Source organism: Phascolarctos cinereus, unplaced genomic scaffold (genome assembly GCF_003287225.1).
Source record: "Phascolarctos cinereus isolate Bilbo 61053 unplaced genomic scaffold, phaCin_HiC Scaffold_726;HRSCAF=1367, whole genome shotgun sequence".
Lineage (NCBI taxonomy): Eukaryota > Metazoa > Chordata > Mammalia > Diprotodontia > Phascolarctidae > Phascolarctos > Phascolarctos cinereus.
In genome coordinates this window covers 135187384-135212041 of record NW_027556098.1, presented here as the reverse complement: position 1 = coordinate 135212041, position 24658 = coordinate 135187384, and the positions used below count along the sequence as shown (strand labels likewise).

The following is a 24658-nucleotide window of genomic DNA, read 5'->3' as shown; positions in this document are numbered from 1 at the left end:
TCAAGAAGATCAGGGCTGGAGTGCCACATTTCTGTCACTGTCTGACATGGGGCAAACTTGCTGTCTTGGGGGGGGAGGGAAGCCTAACTTTCTGAACTCCAGTTTCTCCATTTGTTGTTTGAGGATAAAAGAATTTGGAGGGGCAGGGCAGGGAGATAGCACATGAGATTAATAGACGTTAAAATGCTTTATAAATTGTAAAGTGATATGTAATTATTATTGATTGTTGGGAGGATCATCTGAGATAATATACATAAAGCTTTTTGCCAGCTTTAAAGTGCTATATAAATGTTAGCTGTTACTATTATTACTTCTGTAATTTAAAATTATAATTTGGGAGATGAAAAACCCAATTTTCTCAGACACTTTAAAGACTGAATTTATTGTGTCCAAATGTAAAAATATTTCTGAGGAGTTGAATGGAACCGTTCAGAAGTGGAGGCAGTTTTAAAAAATTGCTTTTTCTTTCTTCAGGTTATTCAAAAAGGCATTTAACAAATATTCATTGAATTGGATTGAATTGAATGGTAACTGTTAGGAAACCTAGGATGAAGAGAACAAATAAGAGAATTCCAAAGTTATAAGTTTTCAGTCTCATAGTAATAGTGACCCTGTTACTTACTGGAATGTAGATGGAGCCTGGCCTGCTCTTACCTGGCTTCTATTTTGTCTTAATAGTGGATTCATCTCTTTATTCTTATTTTGAGAATAAGGGATATCCCTCTATTATTTCTGAAGGGGCCTTGCCTATGGTAAGCACTGGACTCTTTGAATTTGTGGTGATCCACTGGAAATCTGCTACCCAGCACTAGAATTATTGGAAACCCTAGTTTTTAGGCTCCATTAGAAAAAAAAACTAGCAAATTTTCTTTTTCTAATTGGACAGCCTATTTTCTATTGCTTACTTACAAGGAAAGCTAGTTTCATGGTGGCAATCTTTACTGGTTAATGTAGAGATATGCTGTACAATCTTATCCTTAAGAATATGAAAGCTAAAATCTGTACAGATTTTACATCCTTAAAATACTAGTGCCACCCATTATGACAGTTCATAAATGTCTATTTTTTTCCTTTTAAGCCATCTTAGACTGTTGCTTCATTTATTGACATGAGTCCAGAAAGCCATACGGACTGTCTGTCCACAGGACAAGGTTTTTTTTATCTTTTTTTTCCTGTGGGCCTAGAAACCTTAAGCAATCACTTCTAGGTACTGAATTCCTTTGTGGGAGGTACAGCCTCTCGGAATGTTTTGTTGAGTTTGTTTTCAAGTTAACCTATGTGAGGGGAGAATTAGAACCTTCCTTTGGATTGGTAAGGCTCCACTGGGAGAAATTTCAGGTGACCTACCAAAGACCCAGAAGAGATTTATGCCTGATACTCCAGTGGGATTGCCTTACGAGTAAAAAGGTTTCCTGGGGATATTTGGAGTTCTCTGTGTACAAAATGGACACCCAGAGATGTTTTGTCCATTTCTCCGTATGTTAAAGGAAATCATGGAAGACTTTTCACCTGGGACTCTTTGATTTTCTAACCTAAGGGTGAGGGGGTGATCAGTAAGAAAATAAAATCTCCCTTCTCAGAGAGAAAGTCTTGTTCTTTTGAGATGGGAGGCTTGATTTTCTTTGCTGTTAGGATGGGGAAGACCTTTGATGTTTTGTTTGTTAAACTGTGTCAGCATGTATTTGAAATACGGACAAATATTAATTTCCCAAACTCTTTATAAGCTGTGCCACAACAATTTTTCTTGAGACTCTTTTGTTTGAGGGACTGGAGATGACATTCAAAACTGAAAATGTGTAGACACTAGAGAGCTTTCCAGAACATAGTAGGGGCTTAATAAATATTGACTGATTGATTTGGGACTTTGCCAAATGCATTCCAATGGATTTGCTGGAAGATGATAAGTGTTAAGCTGGGCATGGGGGAGAGTGTAAAAGGGATTTTCATACTCCCCAAACCCAATTAACACAGCTAACAAAGATGTTCTACGCCCTGATGTGCCCTCACCTTTATCAGGTGAGAATGCTTCTTTGAGTAACAGAATCAACAAGACAAGAATTCAAAAGCATAAAGTGGGAGAAAACAACCTAGCCAATCAAGTTGGTAGTGACTGAAGCGCTCTGAGTCACTGGAAAAATCAGGTGATAGAAATGTGTTGGGATTGGTTGAGAGAATTAGATACACAACTTTAAGAGATTCTTTTTCTTGGCTAGGCAGTAGAGTTAAGTGACTTGTCCAGGGTCACACAGCCAGTAAGTGTCAAATGTCTGAGGCTGGATTTGAACTCAGATCATCCTGACTCCAGGGCCAGTGCTTTATCTACTGTGCCCCCTAGCTGCCTCTTTAAGAGATTCTAAAAGCACATACTAGCAAGTTCTTTAAGTTAAGCTTTAGCAGTGCTTTGAGGAGCCAGACCCTTACATCTACTACCAGAAGTCAATGGGGTAGAGGGGGGGGCAGGGAAAACAGAGAGTGTTGAATATATTAATTAATGATTCATCACTACCATGCTTCAGCCTTTAATCTTGAAATTGTGGCATTTAATGGGAAAGTGCTAAATTCTCTGTTACACTTAAGGGGAAAACTATCTGTTTGGACCCCAGGTCTCAGTCTGGATATCACTGTGCAGGTGTTGACAGCTGGCCAGAACCATACGCCAAAAGACACAGCCTTAAGAATGCTGGTCTTAGGGGGGCAGCTAGGTGGCACAGTTGGATAGTGCGGGAGGACCCCAGTTCAAATCTGAGGCCTCAGACACATGATACTTACCAGCTGTGTGATCCTAGGCAAGTCACTTAACCCCAACTGCCTCAGTTTCCTCATCTGTAAAATGAGCTGGAGAAGGAAATAGCAAGCCACTCTAGTATTTTTGCCAAGAAAACCCCAACTGGGGCCGTGAAGAGTTGGACATGACTGAAACAAATGAACAATAACACAACAAAAACGTTGCACGTTGCTGGCAGAGCAGTCTGAGTTCCACAGCATTTCAACTATGAATGACAGAGTAGGAATGACAGATGACACTGCAAACAGGGCTCAATTTGAAGATTTATTTCATTTGCTAACATTCATTCTTGACCTAGACAAAAACAATTAGAAGATTATTTTTTTTTGTTGTCGAACCATTTTCTTATACGAATAACCAAACAATTCCTTCTCAATGAACACATCTTTTTCTTTTTTTTCTTTTTCTTTTGTTAAGAAGCTATAAATAAATAAAAGCTTTAAATGTTACTGGGCTCAAGTTAAACTGAAAATGTCACAGACTCATTGCTCAGAAAACCCTGGCTTTCCTTTTTCTTAGCTCCAGGGGAGCAGCTGGGTCTGCTGGGCCTAGGTTGGGGCTGGGCCAGGGACTGATTTTTTAATTTACTGGATTTTTGAGTTTGCCCTCTCAGCAACACCCCTCCTCCCCCCATGAGTTCCCTGGCAGATAAAGTCATCAGAAAGGGCAACTCTAAGGGGGAACTCCCCTTCCCCATTGGATCATTCCTTATGTTTCCAAGATGATGCTGAAATGAAAGGCAGTACAAGTGATGCCTTCAATCAAAAGCCAACAGCATGATCTGAACATTCGAGGACGGTCATTGGCAGCTGCGGGTTTGCTCTGCCTCACGGGCACCCGAAGTATTGGTAATGGAAAGAATAAGAGACTTTTTTAAAAAAAAAACAAACCAACAACAAACTTTCAAATGCAAACGAAGAAACAGGAAAATCATCACTTTGAGGGGAACTGGGGCAATTAAAAATAAGTTAAAACATATTTCAATATGTACAAAACAAATCACGTGCTCCCAGCACTATTTTCAAAGATCAGCCTTTCAGAGTACAGGTCTCTTGATTCAGTCCTCCGAGGGAGTGCCAGGCTTGGTGTAAAGCAAATTGCAAGAGAAGAATTCAGTTGCATCCTTCCACATCGTACTTGGGCCAGTGTGCCTGGTAAATGAAAAGTCCCTTCCTGAATGTGGGAGTAACACCAAGTGAAGTATGAGTGGGCTCTACTGCCCACACTAATCTTGGTGAGAGATCCCTGTCACTCTTCCAAACCACAGCTGATCATTTTGATTAGAGAAATTCTCCATTAAGATTTTCAAAGCTAAACCACTGATTACTGGTTTGCCATTTAAAAGGGCCAACTCTACTAAATTCACCCACAGAATCACCTTAATTTCTTGCATATGACATGCACCCCCAAGCACATAATCTGCATTCCCCCAAGCATGTAACCAACACCCACCCAATCATCTCTGTCTGTGTGATGCACCCAGCTTATGATGTGCATTTTTAATTAGGTTGGCAGAAATGGGTCAGGAAGGCAAGCCTCCCAATGAGCTGACTACTCTCTGCCATGGCATACAAGCTAGCAACCCATCCCATCTGGTGCTTGATTCCTCTTCAGTCCCTTATGTATAAGGAAATAAAGCCCTGACACCAGGACATGCTATACTAAAGCAAGAAATCAAACTAAGGGGGGACAAAAAAGCTTCCTCTTTCTCTGCAGTGATTTTTTTTTAAACCTATATATCCTAGGCTAAGAAAGGTCCTAACACCACCTTGAGACAGAAGCTTGTACTCAGTCTCCCTCTCAGGAGCTCTCTTGGTGAGGTTCTGTCTCTGACTCACTGTGTGACCCTGGGCCAGTCACTTAAAGCTCTCTAGGCTTCCCTCAACTGTATCCTCTATCAAAGGAAGATAAACATACCAACTTCACAGGAGTGTCATGAGGATCACTTAATAGATGTGAAAGCACCTGGAATAGCTAAATATAGCTATAGTATTTTTATTCCACTCCACAGGCTGTTGTCACAACCTGTTCTGGAAACTCTGCCTGGAAACTTCTTCCAGGAAAGAAGGGGTGAAGAGGCAGCTTGCTTGGCACATACCTAGAGAGCAAGAACATTCAAAGCCTTGTCTAGTGTTGGGAAGCTTTTGCAAAATGGGAGGGGCCTAGGGATTCTTCAGAGCTGCTGATGCCACTGTGACACTGAGGGCATTTCCGGATCGTTTGGTTGAAGGACTGGAATGTCCCGATGGTGGGTTTTGCTAGAAAATGGAGGTGGCATCTCAGGCTGAGAGAGGTAAGAGGACACCCACTTGAGTTAAGTTCAGATTACAACAGATTACCTAATCAGTCTCCCAGGGTTGCTGGGGGAGAGGGTGGGGGTGGAGCCTGGTTTTGGATTCTGACACTAGGTCATTCTATAGAGCGTTCAGTGAGGCCACCCTGAAACGCCCCAGGACTGAGAATCCCTTTTCTTCAGAAACACTCCTTTCCAACACTTCACTTTCTAGTGTGAAACAGACTGGGTACCAGGCTAGGAAATCTGGGGAGAGGGAGATAAAAGGAAGTTGAAGAATGGCTGCACAAAGAAAATAGAGGAAAAGAAAGATGGGGGTGGGAAAGAAATGAAAAAGACAGGGAGAGAAACAATGGCGAATGGTGATCTGGAAACAGTGTGGTATGGGGGAGAAGAAAGGAAAAAGGAAAAGAGGGAGAGAGGAAGTAGAGAGGAGAGTGAAAGGAAGCAATAAGAAGGAAGAAGACAAGAAGATAACCGGGGAGGAGAGGGAAGATTTGAGTAGTAATGATGCCTTGAGGGCTTGGCCAGTGGATTGGAAAGGTGGGTGGGGATAACTATGAAAAGGTTTAATGGATGGGAAAAGTGGCTCTAAAATAGCATTCATCAGAAAGCAAAGACACACACCGGGGGCCACAGATCACACAGGAATCTGTATGGGAGGTGTCTGACCAATGGAAGGACTGCCCTTTAAAACAGGCAGAGGGATTTCTAGAGGCCAAGAGTAAAAGCCTCTGGAGTTTCTGGTTAGTTGAACTGAGCAACAAGAGTTAGCCATACACCTCTTTTCAGTACCAACCTGAGTTGGTGTAACACTTTCTAAAACACGAGTCCCCTCCTTTTCCTGCCTCATTCAGAGGTGTGTGGATGACTTAATGGAATCCTTCTTTCCTGACTGAGGGTCTCGTAGGGCCTCAAGGATACTGTCCTGAACATCCACTCTAATTGCCTGATATCGAGAGTGGTGGTGTAGGGGAATTGGGCTGAATTCAGAATGTGCTCAGGATAGCCCTTGGAAATGATTTTCTTGACTAGGTCCTTCACACCAGCATCTTTCCTTGCAGCTTGCATTTCTTTCATCTAAAGCTGAATGGCAACCATTGCCCTTCCCTTCCTCCCCATCCCGCAAAACAATTCTGGTTAATTGAGGATTCTATATCTGAGTTGTAGTTAACTGAGGTTTTAGAAATTTTTTATTTTTGTTAACTGAGGTTTCAACTCCATTTATCTGTGGAGGCTATAAGACAAATAAGCAATGTGAAAATAACTGGAGTTTGAGGCTTGGGGCAGAGTTTTTGACTGGGGTCACATCCTGAATCCTTTAGCAAATTTCCAAACATGAGGGAAGTTTAGGAGGGTTTCCATAAGTCTTTTCCAGAGTGTTCCGCATACACAGGGGATGCTTTGGTCCTGTGCAGGATGCTGGCCTTATTCCTGCTCTGTGCTGTCCATTCAGGCAGTGACATCTCCAGTGGCTAACAGGTTCCACGTAACTGGTTGACTGGAGATGCTGGATGGAGATTCCAGTTAGGCCAGTCGGACACCCTCTGATGATACCCTCTGAAGCCACTGATTCCGGGGATAAAGGCAGAGACACAAAAGCAGGACACGGCTGGCCTTGGAGGGGTAGAGAGCTGCTGGGTAAAAATACCTCAGTGGGCCTAACTCCGAGGGCCCCTCTTTCTTATATCACAGGCATGCTCACAACTTTGGAACATACAACTGCGTTCCTCTGATCACTCTCTACTCTATGTAACAGTTCAAGTTCCGGGGAGTGATTAATAAAGTCTAATACTTAAATTACCCCCCCCCCAAATAATTTCCATGTCAATACATAAGTGCTGAGTAAAGCAGCAAAGATACCCAAGTAGTTTGGAGAATGTGAAATAAGATAGCTGGAAATGGGCAGGAATCTATTGCTGGTCCCCTACTGATAGGCATCAACTCCAGTTAGAGATTCTGATATTAAGCAGGAGAATGAAATCTGACTCCTCCTTGGGGGAAAAATGATTTGAAACGGCACTTGGGACCAGCAGGACTCAAGCCAAAGACCCAATGCTTGTCATTTTCCTTTTTCCTGTGGCTTTCCCATTGTGTTACTCTCTAAGTAAGGAGGCTGTTTAATCTTCAGGAAAACTTTGAAAGCTAGGGATAGTCTAAAAGAGGGCAACTGCAGGGTGGAAAAAAAAAACTTCTTAAGGTAATTCAAAAAAAAGTAATTCCTGAATAAAGAAAGGTATCTGCCCTCATAAACACTTCAGATGCTCACAGGTGATAAAGGCATGGGTGATGGTTTCTGTCTGGGTCCAGATAGTCTCTTCAGGCTTTTGGGTGTGATGGTTGCCATACTCTGTGGGAAGAATCTGCCTGATGTAGTAAAACAAATCAGAACAAAACACTGGTGTTTTGACCTTTTTTAAGGCTACATGGAGTGTACCTAGAGAAGGGAAGGGATGATGTGTGTATGTGTGTGTCTGTATGTGCGAATAAATACCGCCAATTCTACATGGAATCAAATTTGGTTTCTCTTTCCTGTGCTCTGAAGATGACCTCTTAGTTGACGGGTTAAGGGATCAGGGCCCCTTAGCATGGGGTATATCCTAGACGACTTCAAAACTCCTGTATTCCCCCTTGAGTTTGAAGCCCTCCCTTAGACGTCTTTATTTTACTGTTTTCCTTTGTGGCGATATGAACCTGAGCACTGCTGCTTTCTGTGGTTAGATGATGGACTGATAGCCAAGCCAATCTGTCCCCTTGACCTTCTTGTTCTTTTCTAAAAGCTACCACTGCCTTCTTTCCCATTGGCCTGGAAGCTCAGAGCACAGATGCAAAAGAATGTGACCCTCTTCTGAGCTTGGGGCACAAAGCATTTGTGCAGTCCTGGACCTCAGGTGGGGGGAGCTAACTTGGTGGTTCTGTGTTAAGTACAAGTTGGCTGTGACCCATTTAAAATTTTCCTTTATTTATTTTTAAAGAATGTCTGGCCTTGTAGAAACAGTAAAAAGCCACACTTCCCCACTCCCTCCCCCCTGTTGTGTATTTTTCAGACACATCTACTTTCTGTTAAACAGACTTGGGATTTTTTAAATAAAGTTTTGTGGGTTTCTGTCACACAACCATATGATCCCCCCCCACCCCCATGAGAATTCTTGGGTGCTGTCAAGTAGAAAAGGCTCCCCTGGGCTACCACTTCTCTATAATATGGCTCATGTAGTCTTCAGTGGGCAAACGTCCCTGCTCCTCTGCCTCTTCCTTGGGAAGGGCCTCGTTGGACCGGTGGAGAAGTCTTTCCTCTCGATTTTTAATCCTCTGCTCCATCCTCTCCAGCTGCCGCTTGTACTGGTACCGTTGCTGGAAGAGGTCCTTGGCATAGTCATAGAGCTGCACGTCTAGGTCATTCAGCTCCTCAATCCTCCGGATGGTTTCACTGTCCGCCTCCACACCGCCGGCCCGGGTGCTGTTGTACTGCATGAAGGGCCGGATGAACTTCAGGTTGAAAGTCCTTTCAAACAGGTACTGGGTCTTCCTCTGGAACTCCGTCAGGCCGAAGAAGGCCATGTCCCGAAGGTTCTTCTTGGCGCTCTCCAGAAGGACCTGTGCCCGCTTGTTCTCAGGGATGAAGGACATGTTGTAGCAGCCTACCAGGCTCAGGTCGGCCAGCATCCTTACCTGGCGGTTGTTGGCCAGGTTGTAGGGGCAGTCCATGAATTCCTGCAGGGTACAGCCTGACCAGTCTGTGCCTTCATAACATGGGGGCAGCTCCTCAGGTGTTGGGGTCCGCCCATCACACATGTGCAGTGAGGTCTTCCAGGTGGCCCCACGCTGAACATGCCGCCACTCGCTGAGGTAGCGGGACACGGGGTCTCTCAGCAGCGTAATATAGTAGAATTTTCTGAAATGAGACAAGAAGAACAAAGGAGAAGAGTGGAGAATCAGTCAGCTAGCGTTTATTAAGTACTAACTTACAGGATTCCTATTAGGATAAAATAAGATAATATGTGAAATGCTTTGCAAACTTGAAAGAGCTATATAAATGCTAGCTACTATTACTACTACTATTACTACTACTATTAATATTACTACTACCACTATTATTACAAGTATTACTACTACCACCACCACAACTACTACCACTACTACTATTATTACAACTATTACTACCAGCATTACTACTACCACCACTACTACCAGCATTACTACTACTACTACTACTACTACTACTACTACTACTACTACTACTACTACTACTACTACTGATGGCTGGCATTTGTAAAGAAAAGAGATTTGCAAAGCACTTCACCTACATTAGCTCATTTAAGCTCTACAACAACCCTGTGGCAGGTTTTTATTAGGCTTTTATTAACCTCATTTTACAAAGGAGGAAATTGAAGCTAAGAGTGATTAAATGATTTGTCCAGGGTCGTAGCTTGTGGTGCCTGAAGCAGGATTCTCATGCAGGTTTTCCTGGTGGCCTTCCAAGTCCACCATTCTATCCTCAATGCCAGGTCCTGTGCAAATCATTGGGGATAAAAAGAAAAAGCAAAAATGGCTCTTGCTCTTGGGAAGCTTCCGTTCTAATGTGGGATAAGAGGGACTGCCCTAGCAGTTTAGGGAGATCAAGGACAGCTTGCTAGTACTTGAACAGAATCTTACAGGAATGAAGCTAGTGAACGAAGGTGAATTCAGAGACACTTTCTATTTTGGAAGAGTCTGAGTCTGTCAACCAATAACAGTTTCATTTCCCCATCAGTTTAGGTGAGACTGAACAAGATGAGCCTCTGAGGTCCTTTCTAGCTCTGAGATCAATTGTGGCTTCAAAATGCTTCTCCCACCCAAATTCTATCCTTCCTCCAGGCTTCTTTTTAAGGTTCAACTCAAGACTCAACTCTTCCAATCCCAGTCTATATACTCCCCCTCCCTCCCCCTTCCCCCCCCATTCTTACATTACTTAAAATTAGTTCCTTGGAATTATTAGTATCTTATTAGAAATGGTCTTATCTACTGTCTTTACTACATAGTACTTTGCTATACAAAGTGAGATTGTAAAATAACATGAGTGGTTTAAAACAAAACAAAAACACCAGATCAAACTTGCTTTGTGGCCATGGGTCCTATTTTCCTCATTTGTAAAGTAAGAAGGCTGGATTCTAAGGTTCTCTTCCAGCTCTAGGTTTTGTTTTGCTTTTGTTTTCGTAAACAGATGGGCCAACAATGTTTCTCCTCTAGGTGCCTTGGGACACACGAGACATGGCAACTCTCACGCTAGGTTAGGGTGGTGGTAGAATGAGTGCGGCAAGAAGCTATGAGATCTTGAGGTCAACTGAGGAGGTACAGTGCGGAAAAAGAGTACAGATGTGCTGGTTTCCAGTGCGGTACTTTTCCTATCTAATAAAGAGTCACCCACCAAGAATGGGTCACCATTGGCCAAAATGTAGACTTTCTTCTAGAACTGTTCCACTTCCATGGAATAGATCATTATCTCCCAAGATGCCCAAAGCACCACACACAGTCTAGTAAAGAAACATTTGTAGAATGGGAAAAGAATAACTGAAGATTTCCCCACCCCCAAACCCCAGTCTTTCTCCCCTCTCTCTTCTAAACAGCAGCCTATAATAATGATTCATCTCTCCTGCCTGGGATGCTGCTATGATTTATATAAACACTGCTAAGAAACTACTAACAGATGGGGATAAAATATGACAGAGGAGAGACACAGGCCTCAATGATGGATGCCAGATGTTCACGCGACAGCCACTGATGCTAAACATTGCCGACGCTCTTCTCCTCATATGTGGTGGTGGGGAAGGTTCCTTCCTCTTAATGTAACTCAGAAGCAGCCGTTTACTCTCCCCCTCCCTACTTCTACCTCTTGCAACCCAGAATGTAGCTGGCAAAGTGATTCTTGGAAGCTTCCAAAGCTAAACGTACAGTAGTGGACACAGCACTGGGGCTGGAATCAGGAAGGCCTGAGTCCAAATCCAGCCTCAGACACTGACTAGCCCTGTGACCCTGGGCAAGTCACTTAGCCTCAGTTTCCTCAACTGTAAAATGGGGATAATAATAGTACTTATCTCCTAGAGTTGTTATGAGAATCAAATGAGATAATATGTATAAAAAGCTCTAAATCAGGCCTAGCTGACAAGCCCACACTCCCATTTTTGCTTGGTCAAAAGATGGACATAATCATATATCCACCAAGGATTAGAGGTGGGTGCTCTCGAGAAAGCGACGCAGTCAGAGTCATAGCACCTGAAACATCAGGCCCCCAAGGGCTGAAAGAGCAAATGGGGATTTATTGGTCTCTGTTATCTAGCACCTAAGCAGGAGATCAGTTTGTCAGATGATAAGCACTTCCTATATGTCAGGCATTGTGCAAAGTAGTGAGGATAGGAAAAAAAAGGCAAAAACATAGTTCCTGTCCTCATGGAGCTCACATTCTAATGGAGAAGGCAACATGTAACTAACTAGGTAATACGACACATGTGTCATATATCTTATACAGGCATACCTCCTTTTATTGCACTTTGCCTTATTGCCCTTCAAAGAGACTGCATGTTATGGTGATCTATAATCAGTGATCTTTGATGTTACTACTGTAATTGTTTTGGGGAACCATGAACCATACCCATATAAGATGGCAAACTTAATCGATAAATGTCTCTCTCCCTCTCCTCAGGCTTTCCTATTTCCCGAGACACAACAACACTGAAATTAGGCCATTTAATAACCTCACAATGGCCTCTAAGTGTTCAAATGAAAGGAAGAGTCAATGGATGCTGCAAACATCATTGTTATCTTATTTTTAAAAATTGCCACAACCAGTCCAACTATCACCACTAATCAGTCAGCAGCCATCAATACTGAGGCAAGACTCTCCACCAGAAGAAAGATTACAACTCACTCAATGCTAAATGATGATCAGCATTTTCAGCAATAAAATATGTCTTAATTAAGGTATGTACATTTTTTTTACATAATACTATTATACACTTAATAGACGACAGCATAAACAGTACAGGAGACATAACTTTTACATGCACTGGGAAACCAAAAAATTCATGTGACTTGCTCTGTTGAGATATTTGCTTTATTGTAGTGGTCTGAGGTATGCCTGTATAGATATCTGTATAGATACCTATATATCTACCTTAGCTATCCATATGTCTTGTAGAGCCTAGTTATTTACATGTTGTCTCTTCCATCAGAATGTGAGCTCCACCAGGGATGCATATATGCACATGTGAATACATGCATACATACACATATGGGTGTACACATCATACATACAACACATATTGTGTGTATGTAATAGCTAGGTGGCATAGCGGATGTACTCCATAATGGTTCATGAGGACACTCTTCCAGCATGAGAGAAGAGCTCTATCATAGAATTCATGAGTTTGAAAGGACTTTGAGGGTCATCTAGACTAACTCCATGCTCAGGAGATGAAACTCCACTAGAGTACTCCAAAAGCCACTGCTCAAACATAACCTCACGGGGCATCACTGGGCAGGGTCAGCATGAGCAGAACAAATGTTATTTAAAGAGGCTAAAAGATCCTTCCGACCCCAAACCTTCCCCTACTCCAGCTTACCAAGCTACTGAAATCCCTCAAGTGCCCACGTTTTAAGTGGGTTAAGTCACTATGCTACCTGAGAGGGATAATGTATTGGCTGGGATTGGTTTATTTGATTAACTCACTGTTATGAACAGATGTCAGGGTCTTCAGGTGAAAGGACATGTGCCCTTTCAGTTTTAATGAGAGGGAAGGAAGAGGAAAAGTGGCATGGATTCCTGAGGGAGTGGGTCAGTGCGCAGCTAAAGGAGCAGAGTAAAGACAAACTCTGACAGCTCTTTGCATGGCCTGCCCTGTCTACTTTCCTGGGGACTCTCAAGATCCTTGGTGCCATTGTGACCGTAGGCCCCTTGCAAGGCAATCCTGGCACCACCAACCCCTTCTCAGGCCAGCAATGCTCTGAGAAATGTTTTAAAAGCCACAGAATGGCTACAATTTGCATATACCTTTTTTGTTTGATCCTTACAAACAATCCTGCAGGGTAGATGCAATTTTTATTCCCATCTTACAGAATGAGGACACAGCTAATAAGTGTGTGATGCTGGATCTGAACTCAGCTCTTCCTGATTCCAGGTCTATCAACTAAGGTGGTAGGTTACTTGGCTAGGATGAAAGAGGACTGGGAAGGAGAGTAATCTTCCTATAGCCATCAATAGCTTTCTACTACTTAGAGGATGGAATCCAAACTCATCTTGGCATTCAAAGCCCTTCACAAATAGTCCCTTTCCATGCTTATCTTGGAATTACTGTTCTAACTATTGTTGAGTTATGGCCGACTCTTTGTGACTCCACGGACTACAGCACGCCAAGACTGTCCATGGGGTTTTCTTGGCAAAGATATTGAAGCAGTTTGCTACTTTCTCCTCCAGTGGATTAAAGCAGATAGAGGTTAAGTGGCTTGCCTAGGATCACACAGCCAGTAAGTGCCTGAGGCTGGATTTGAATTCAGGTCTTCCTGACTCTGGGCCCAGTGCTCTATCCACTGAGCCACCCAGCTGCCTCCTATACAAAATGCTTGTTCTGGTCAAGCAGATTTTTCTCACTGTCTCCACCTAAAATGCCTAGTATATTGCAGTTTCCTTGGCTTTGAGTTTTTCTTCTTCATTGCTTGGAATGTTCTTGCCCATTCTCTCTTCAAATTCTTGAATCCTGTCTGTCTTTCAAGAGCCAGCTCAACACCCACCTCTACCAGGGTACCTTCCCTGACCACATCCCCACCCTAATTCCTCCTGCTTTTCCCACAACCACTATTGTCTGGTCATGCTCATTTTGGTATTTATCCCACACAAGGTTTTATTATTTAATTGTTTCATGGGTGTAAATGTTGCTTCTTAAATCAGACTAAAAGCCTTCTGAGGGCAGGGAAGGCATCTTATATTTGCATCCTACAAATCATAAGCACCTTAGGGTCTCCCTGAATATCTGGAGTAGGGAAGGAGATCCAGGTGTGGTTTAAGATTCCACTAATGCTCCACTCCTGTCCCCCAGCTCCAAAAGCCTTCCAGGGGTCTAAAAGGACAAATGGCTTTAAGATCATATTCGTAGGCAAGACAGATTTAAATGTTCCCTTTGCCAGCCTCCTCTTCTGCCCTCCTGCCTTAGATATGTTCTCTTTTTCCCCACTTTGTGGCTTTTTTGAGTTAGAAAAGCTCTGGTGAACAAGTGACATTTTCTATACTTACACATTCCCTCTATTAATTTATTGGAATTTCACCATGCTTTATGATAAAATCCTCCCCTTTTCCTTTGCTGGTCATTAAAATATGCTTTCAGCTGCTAATCCTACTTCAGTGAAGCATTTCTGTTGCAAATTTCCAGCATAGTCCCTCAACACAAGTCAAGAAGAATGGTTCCCCCCCCCCCATCTCACCTTACTGTGTTTCCCCTGGTAGTTCTCAATCCACCTCCAAGGGTCCCTCAAAAGAAAAAGACTCCTGGAAGATATCTTCCCACAAGCCAACATTTCCTGACCTTTTTCCTATTCCCTGATCCCTTTGTCCTCAAGCAGCTTCCAATATACTCAGCTACAGATTCCAAGAGGGGCAGTTACTTCCTTCAATGCCAGGTGGTTTCTCAGGGCAAAACTGTTTAGTCAGCAAATTGTGGATCGCTCAACCATGCTCTGCTGTGATCCCCTACTAACTCCTTTGGCCACTCTCAGCTCCCTTACCAGAAGGTTTCCTGACTCCCATCCTCACAGGACCTTGCCTATAGGAAGTTGTTAACTGGGCAACAGTGTCTACAGCACTGGGCTTAGAGTTCCAAGACTACCACCAGCACCAGCACCAGCACCACCACTAGCACCACCATCATAATAATCACTATCAATAATAGCTAACATGTATATAGTGCCTACTATGTTCCAGGCACTGTGCTAAGTGCTTTACAAAAATTATCTCATTTTATCCTCACAACAACCCTGGGAGGTAGGTGCTATTATTACCCCCATTTTACAGATGAGGAAACCGAGACAAACAGATTAAGTGATTTGTCAAGGGACACAGTGTCTAAGGCCACATTTGAAATCAGGTCTTCCTAAGCACAATAGAATTATAAGCTATTATTATTCAGGAAAAGAATCCTCCAGCCCAGGAGAGAAGACTCACAAATGAGAGAATATTAGGAAGGCAGCATAGAATTACTGGCCAAGTGGAGATGAAAAAATGATAAAGCCGCCTTAAAGGCTGTTTATATTTGCATGCTGTCTAGCCTTTGAGGTAGGTGACAGGGTTCAGAGTTCACTCTTGGCTGTGTGAAGTAAGCTGACATTCTGTCCTAAAACCTCCTCTTCTAAGCGGAGGTGGGGGTGGGGGTGGCGGAAGAGAGAGCCCCTTAGTTCTCTTGTCTGGAATCTGATGCCAAAGTTTACGGCTCCTTTTCAGTGTCATTTATAAGCTTTTTGTCTTTGATCACGATCTTTTTTCAACCTTTCTCATTCCAGGCTGAATAAATGAAGGCACTTTTAGTTTCTCCTCCTACACTTCTTGGGCTGTCTGGCCATTTTAGAGGTGAGGCAACTGAGGGCCCAGAGAAATGAAGTGACTTCCCCAGACTACCAAAGTTGGAGAGGTGGTAAAACTGGCAGAGAGGACACTCAATCTATAACTCCCACACTGCTTCAGCGTGAAGGATAGGATTAAAAGCCCGCAATTCAGTGGTTTATTTTGGATCTTGAGATAGAAGTCTTCCCTGAGCCCCTGTTAGCTTCTTAATTTCCTGCTCTATCTTAAAGATAGTAACAGGATAATAAATCCAATTGCACCAGAGCAGAGAAGTGCCACCTCCTACGCTTTGGTATTCCCTTGGCAACCTTGCCTTTTGTTATTCCAGAATACACACAGACGAATGCCATGGGGAATATGATCCTTGGTGGGCCCTCACTCAGCAGGCACAACCAAATGCCAAAGGAACTAATGGGGACTATGCCCAATTTTGAGGCCAAGGTCATATAGAGATCACAAGAGATCAGAGCTGTGAGGAACCTTGGAGGTTATTTGGTCCAATTCCCTCTTTTACAGCTAAGGAAAACCCAGCTCAGAATGGTCAAGTGATTTGCAAGTTAATGGTGAAGCTAAGGCTAGAACGCAGCTTTCTAGGAGTCTCAGTCTACCGGATTGTTGTTGCTGTTTCGGGTCTCTATCCAGTGGCCTCCTATGGACCCCTCTGATTGTAGGCCAGATAGCTTCACTTCATACAGGGATTCTTCACTGGGGGTATGCAAACCTGTTTCTTTAATATTCTGATAATCACATTTTCTATATAATTGGTCTCTATGGTAATCCTATGTATTTAATTTTGTACATTTAAAAATATTATTCTAAGAAGGGGTCCACAAGTGTCACCAGGCTGACAGAGTGGTCCAGGCCACAAACTCAGATTAAGAACTCTTGCTTCATAATGACCCAGCCTCAGCTATAGGCTTAGTGGACTTTAGATAGCGAGAAAGTCCAGAGGGTTTAGAGCTGAATTCTACCCAGGATTGATTGGTATCTCACTTCCCCAGATCTAAAATATATGGTGTCCAGCCCTCAAATCACCCAATGACTGAGTCCACAGAGCCCAGGTAAAGCCCCATCCCTCCTGGGAGCAAGTGAAAGGTACTGGCCCCACAAACTGCTTTGACTCTGGGTTCTGGCTGCCCCTCTAGGGAGTTCTGTAAAGAACATTAAAAAACCTACAAACCAGACTAATTTTAGTGTTTTTAGATAGTTAACAATCCTATTTACAGTGGCTTTTTCATTGTTTTATCCCAGCCTAGCACTGTAAGAATGTCATTACATTCTGCTCTTAACAACTCACATTTATTTGTATAGCATCTTACGGCATTAAAATTTTATTGTCTGAAACTCACAGTGGCCTTTTACTGATTCCGTTTTTTTCTAAAAAGCCTTTCCTTTCCAAACTTTAAGTTTCTAATTATGAAAAAAAAATAAGGCCAAGTTATTTTAGCTTTATCTTATCTTTAGAATTATGCTGCTTGTTTTTTGAAAGTACTGCTGGGATTTTTATAACAGCCTTTTCTAGGTCCTTACCTACCATAAAAGCAGCAATATGGGCTATATGGGCTGCAGGGAAAAGAGACTGTATTTGGAAGTAAAGAACTGGGTTTGAGGCCTGGCTCTGAGGAATATCCTTGGGCAGGTGCCACTTAATTTGTTTCCTTATCTAAAAATGAGAGGGGAGAGCTTAGGGTAGATGATCATTAAGCCCCCTTCCAGCAAGGAATCCTATGATCTTACTGGCAATAGGTGTCAGTTTAAAAAAAAAAGGAAAAAAAGAAAGGAATTCCTCACATGAATAGTTATCTTTTAAAATTTCCAAAAAAAATGATGCATTCACAGGATCATAGATTTCGAGCTGGAAGGGACCTTGGAGGTAATTGAATCTAACTATCTAATTTTACTGATGAGGAAATGAAGGCCCAAAAAGATTAAAAGACTTGCCCAAGATCATAGTTATTAAGTGTCTGAGGCCACATTTGAACCCAGGTCTTCGTGATTCCAAGTTGCTCAGCATTCTATTCAATACACTCTACAACTTTTGCCAATTCTTTTATCACATTACAGAAAAATTACCAGCATTTCAAGAGCCTGATGGATACGACTGCCTAACTGTTTTGGTGGGTCTAAACCACTTCTCCCTGGGACTAAGTTTTCTCAGCTATAAAATGAACAAGATAAACTTTGTAATAATAATAATAATAATAATAACCACAATAATAATGATAGACATCTATATATTGCTTTATGCCTTACAAAGAGCTTTACATCCATTTTACTACCTCAGCAATGTGAAGTAAATAGGGTGTGGCAATACTATTATCTTCATTTCACACGTGGGGAACTGTGGCACTAAGCTGTGAAGCGACTCCTTGAAGACCATATAGCTTGTAAGTTGCGGAACTGAGATTCAAACTTGGCCTTCTGATTCCAAGTTCACTGTCTCTTCTATACCACAGTGGCCCCCACTTACATAATCTTAAAGAAAGGAAGGGAAGAAATCTCACTTAATGTTAGACTATCAGGGATCATATTGATAATGAATTAAAAAAGAAGAACAACAGATTTTTTAAGCTTGAAGAGGCCTTAGGAATAATTTTGTTCAACCCCCTCATTTTACATATAAGACAATTAAGACTCAAGGATAAATAACTTGCCTAAAGTGATGCAGTAGCGAGTCAGGTTTAGACCTCAGGTCTTCTGATTCCCAGGCCAATGTTTTTATCTGCTACCTCACTGTTGCCTAATATTGATGAATTAGATTCAGCTCTGGATATTGGGGGAGTTCTGGTAAAATAACTTCACAAGGTTAACCAATGCTATTCAAATAATATATGAGCATAACTTAGTACAGGCTCCCTTCTATTCTTTCAATCAATAATGTTAACAGCAGACTTCACTTAAATAGGTTTTAGGTAACATGACTCATTAAAAGTGGGACAGAATGTTTACTATAATGACCAAGGCTGATTCTGGAAAGCAGATGTTGAAAAGTACTGCTCCCCTCTTGGTAGTGAGGTGGAAGCCTATGGGCGTGAAATGCTGAATACAGACAGAATTTGAGTCATTTGTTTGTCAGTTTCATTACCTGTTCCTACCCCCCCCACCCTCCTTTCATACAAGGTGTATTTCTATGGAAAAGTATAGCCAAAAAAGACTTATAGTGTAAAAAATGAACCAAGAAATTTTTTAAAGGCTTGTATATTAAGAAATTAGAGACAATCCTAAGGTATATTTTCCCCCTAAACAAATAAGAAACCATAACAGATTCTTTGTATTAGGGCCCAAGTTATAAATAGTGAATTCTCAAACTAGGGTAAAGAAAGTGGCAATGCTGATGTCTAAATGAGATTTTAACATCCTGGAACTGGTGTGGCTATCTACTAGGTGACAGAACTTTCCCTACCTGGGGCTTAAATATATGGATTTATCAAAGGTTAACTCTAACCCTGACTACAGACTAACCTCTTATGTTTAAATGCTGCCTCTGCTAATTACTAGCAAGCCTTAATAAGACCTCAGGCAAGTGACAACCCTCTGTGCTTCATTTCTCTCATCTGTAAAATGAGAGGGCTGGTCTAGGAACTCTGAAGTTCCTTCTAGCTCTTTATCTATGATCTCAGCCTACTCTTCAATCAACCTAGCCAGCCATCTTGCCACTGGTTCAAGGGGAACCGGACAAGAGAGTGTAGATGTTATCCTGGATGCTGGAAAAACAACAATAACAGAAAACCAATCTTACTGCTGGTGGATCAACAGTAACACCTCTCAGTGTAATAGGACCCTCATTTTAATTGTAATTCCTGGGGTCATGTGGCTTAAGCCTCAGTACAGAATTAATAATTCCTCACTCCTCTTTCCACCTGGAGATGCTGGTGGTTGGATGGTATTTTCCACTGAATACTTTTGTGTTCAAACTACACTGGTCACTTCTCTCTCTCTTAGAATTAAGTGCTTTATTATGAACTTAAAACAATAACAATTAAACTCTTTTATGCAACTTCCTTTTGCCTTATTAGAAAATCTCTGTAAATTGCTGACAAAAATAAAAAAAAAATTAATTGCTTGTGAGCCAACAATCAAATTTCCTTTACTACCAGAGATGAGTTCATATCCTCTATGAAGTCTTCCCTAATTATTTCATTCTACAATGATCTGTCCCTCTGCTGAAAACTTGTATTGTTCTTTAATTCTTTAAAGTAATATGAGCAGTTCACATTTATACTTGGTGCTTCAAAAGTGTTAGTAAAATTTTAAGCTGTTAAAGCTTAAAACTGCACTATTGGGTTTCCCTGTATAGCTGCATAGCAGATATGTACAAACTTGGAAGGAGGCCTCTAGGGAACTGTCCTGGGATGCTTGGCCCTGTGTTGTTACTGTTTTTATCAATGCCTTTGGTAAAAGCATAGATCGCATCCTTATAAAATTTGCAGATGGGTGGTATAAATAATAGGATAGATGACAAGTATGGCTTCAAATAACCCACAGATTATTAGGTGGAGCCAAACCCTTTTCTAAATTAAATTTAATAGGGATAAACAGAAATTAGTCTTAAGCTTGGGTACAAAAAAATCAAATTTATAAATACAACAGAGGAAGCTTCTCTAAGATAGCAGTTTCTTTGAAAAAGATCAGGCAGTTTTAGAAGGCAACATGGATACTAAGTAGGTGTGATCTCATTATGATTCAACAGTATGATACAGTAACCAAAAATTAATTTTTTTAGTCTGAATTGACAGACAAGGTGCTGACTAGGTGGTGCAGTGGTTAGTACACTGGACTTGTGGTCTGGCAGATCTGTGTTTGAAAAGATCTCTCTCCGTTTCAGTGTCCCCATCCCATAAAAAGGGTCAGTCAGATTAAATGGCCTTCTAAGGTCTTTTCTACCTCTAAAGCTATGACCCTAGGAATCATGTCTCGTTGTACTCTACCCCAGTCATACCACAGCTGGAGTACTGTATTCACTTCTCAGAAGGTCACTGCTAAGCTGGAGGTCTGTCACATGGAAGAAGGAGTCACCTTATTCTGCTTGGTCCCATCTGGCAAAAATAAGAACAATGGAATGGACTCCAGACTCCAGACCACCATTTGCCTGGCATGTTTTAGAGGGGATTTCTGTTAAGATGTTGGTTGGACTTGATGCTTCTCTGGGTCCCTTTCAACTCTGAAATTCTAGATAACTCAAAAAGACCAGCAATTCTCTAATTTCAGTAGATTCCTTCTTTCAATCATTTAAAAATGTAATTAAATTGCATTAAAAATGCAACTCTAAGCTCTTTAAAAGGTAAAATTTCTCTGAAACTCTTCTATAACTCTCTAAATTCTTTAACCTCTGAATGACTTCTAGATACCTCATCAATTTCACATTTTCACAGAAGGTACAACCATTCTCAATAAGGGGACAGAAACTCTATGACCCATCTCCATTAGCTCATGGTTCTTCCCTTGACTGGCTGGAACACTAGTGTTAGCCTAGTCATTTGTTTATGCATTCAACCAGCTTATGTACTAAGCATTGTTCTAGGCAGGGGGAATATAAAGACAAAAAGGAAACAGACCTTAACCTCAAGGAGCTTATACTCTACTAGGGTAAAACATATAAACAGAGAAGTAAATACAAAGTAATGGGGGGGGGAGGGCACGCAGAGGCAGAGCACTAACAAGGGTGTAATTATGTATCAAGAAGGACACTTTTTCAATTTTGTATCCCTTGTTCCTAGTACTAGTACCTACTGCTACTTAGTAAATGTTTGCTAAATTATACTGAATTGAATTAATATAGTGATAATTTTGGAGGGAAGACTGGTCTGGCCACTATTCACAGCAGAAAATAGCATCTTCAAGTCCTCCACAGTCTTTGGTCCTCACCATTAGAGACTGTAATGGCCTATAGGTAATAGTTAATTGGGAGAAAATGGGAATTAAAAGAAAATGCTGTAATAGATTAGCTCAAATAGAGGAAACCATTTGGAGTCCTGATAAACCCACCAGGGGTTCAATTTCTTCTTACCTTTGGTTTCCTCTATCTACCTCCCATCCCTTCCTCCTTATTTGGACTTTTATATTTATTATCTAGGCTCAAAGTTCAGGATTGAGTAACAGGATTGAGGTTTTTTCTGATTCTGAGATCCAGAATTGTTGGAGCCCTAGCTCCTAAGGGAATAAAATCTGTCCCCAATGCCTGGAGAGTGCCTGGCTCTCTGAACATGAAGACTGAGCAATGTGTGTGCTGGGAGTATTGAACTTTGTAGGAATGCTGTCTGCTCATTTTTCAAAATGACAGATGAGATAAAGATCAGTAGAATGATAAAAAAAAATTAAAGAAAAAGAAAAGAAAACTTCTTGGACCTGGGGGTCTGGGATGGCTCCAGGCTTCATTAAAAACTTATGCTCCAGCACCATTTGGAAAGCAGTTTAGGTCCATATCATCAGGACTTTCTGAAACTTCACCGTGGGGCAGGGCCCTAAAATGACAGCTTGGTATAAATCAAGGATCATGGGCACCGTTCTTCATTATTTTCCCAAGATTTGGGGGCATCCAGAGAAGACTAAATGGCTGCACTAACCAGCTTGGTCAATGCTGATTTGCAGCGCTGACTGAGCAAACAAAATGTAATCTGTGTGGGTGCAGGGCTGGGGAAGACCCCTGTGAGGCTTCTATTATTTATTAACCATCACAATAGAGGTATGAGATATTTCAGAAGCAAACCAAAAAATCTAGTGGTTGCTCTCTCCACCACTTCATTGCTCCCTGGGCTCTACTCCTGACTCACTGGACTTTTTTCTCCATGTTGAAGCAGCTTTCTCAGCCTGCAAGATCACATTTCCCAGTGGCCCTTTCCTCTGATTGGTCAGTTTGGTGCCTGGTAAACAGTCAGCACTTAATAAGTGCTTATTGATTTGATGACTTAACCTGAATTTCCTTCAAGAAAAACTTACTTGTTGGTTACTACGAAGTTTTACTTTTTGGTCCTTTTCATTTGAATTTTATTAAACATGAGATCACATTAAGACTATGTATATTGTAATACTAATTAATAATAATGAAGGGTCCATCTATTTTAAAATAATATGCTTTTAAAATATAAAGGGGATCCTTTTTCAAGTATTGGTTACTCTAGATAGCCACTAAACTCTGTTCAAAATCTAAAATTTTGCATTTCTGTGATTGTTTTATAACACTTCACTTTTTTTTTTTGGGTAAGGCAATTGGGGTTAAGCGACTTGCCCAGAGTCATATAGCTAGTAAGTATTATGTGTCTGAGGCTGGATTTGAACTCAGGTCTTCTGACTCCAGGGCTGGTACTCTATCCAACTGTGCCACCTAGCTGCCCCAACACTTCACATTTTTAAGGAATCCTTTCACATCTGGTACCTTACTATATTCTCACAACTGTATATTAGTCAAGGAAGCTGCCATTATTACCATTTAACAGATGAGGAAATTGAGGCACAAAGAAAAGATGGGACTTGCCAAAGCTCACACATTTGGGATGAAAAACCAGACCTCCTTTCTTTGCTCTCTCTTTCTTTCTTTATACAATACCACACTGTAGTGTTCTGCCAATCCATTTACTTGGGTCCGGCCATCTACTCTCAACACTGGCTTGTCTCTTTTCCTACCAAGCTCTACAGATCTTTGATTTTTTGTTTTGATTTTATTAGAGGGAACAACAAACAAACAAACCAAACTAAAACGACAAAAATCTAAGCATGGGTTCTGATGACTCAGGAGCTGGTAATAGCACAAAGATTTCTCTGACTTTGAGATCCATGCTTTGAAATGGAGGTGACTGCAATTAGTTACCATTTTGCAAATCTTAAAGCACTAAAATAGAGTTCTTCTGTCACGTCTTCAAGGCTTCATCACTTTTTTTCTTTTTTTTAGGGTGAAAACTTATTCTTTTAGTTTTTATTGATTCCCCCTTTTTTTTCCATCACAGGCATTTCTGAACATGCGTCTCTCCTGCCCCCACTCTCCTTGTAACAACTAAAAACAATTAAGCAAAAACAAAAGACATATCAAACACCTTTGACAGTGTGAGTCACATTCCACATTGATAGTCCTCTCTCATTCCACTTCTCAAAGGAAAGGAGGGAGGTGTATTTGTTCGGCTCTTATCTGGTCACCCCATATTTCTGATATCTTAAGCCCTCAAACGTTCAGGACACCCTGAGGTGTAGGTTTTTACTTTATGTCAGTGGGAGACTGATTCAATGGCGGATGGGACTTGGGGCAAAATGGACATACTCATGATGATTATGGATCTTAGAGAAGTAACAAAGTGAGAAGAGAAAAAAAAGGGTCTGGCTGAATAAAAACAATACTAATAAGTCCCTTGAAAGTGAGGGTTGGACCAGGTGAACTCAAAGATCCTATCTAGCTCTAAAGGAGCTATGATCTTATGAACCAGGCTTTCTGTTCTTTCATGGAGGAGACCATGAGTTCTACTTCTCTGGGCTTACCACACACTAGGCAGAGTAGGCAGTTAACACAGATTTGGAGATCATGACCATACCACTTGGAGCTTTGGGCTTCCTCCCATAATTCCAAGATGGGCACATTGCTAAAGGTACACACATAGAAAGGAGGATTATAAAGTCACAGGCTAGGTTCAATGTACTTAGGACTATGGGGGAAAGGATGAGTTTATAATGAGGAGACCAGCCATGGGAACTCCAAAATGGTCAGGCTGTGAGAAGTGGTCAATGTTCCCTGCCCAATCTAAGAAGACTTCAATGGAGAAAGGATCTGGTCTGAGCCCTCACCCAAAAGAATGAAAATGTAGCATCTCTCTTTAGCATTCTGTAGATTCTACTGCACAGCAAAAAGAATCTCAGGGCAAGCAGAGGCTCTTAATCAATCATTTTGTTATCTAAGCTCTCCCTGAGCCACCTTGGCATTACTGTCTCTAATTAATTACTCCGGAACCAACTTAGAGCAAACACCTGATCAAAGAACAAACCACACACAATGAAAGGTCCCAAGCGATGAAAGCCTCCT

General features: G+C 41.6%; 1 protein-coding gene across 1 annotated transcript in view; it reads right to left on the bottom strand.

Annotated features, from left to right (window-relative positions):
* Positions 1–3036: 3036 nt before the first annotated feature.
* The window catches only part of HS6ST1 (heparan sulfate 6-O-sulfotransferase 1), a 303152-nt gene continuing 281530 nt past the window's right edge, over positions 3037–24658 (bottom strand). The window contains exon 2 of the mRNA XM_020967137.2: positions 3037–8970. Coding sequence (XP_020822796.1) covers positions 8262–8970 — 709 coding nt within the window. The 3' untranslated portion in view covers positions 3037–8261. The remainder of the gene's footprint in view (positions 8971–24658) is intronic.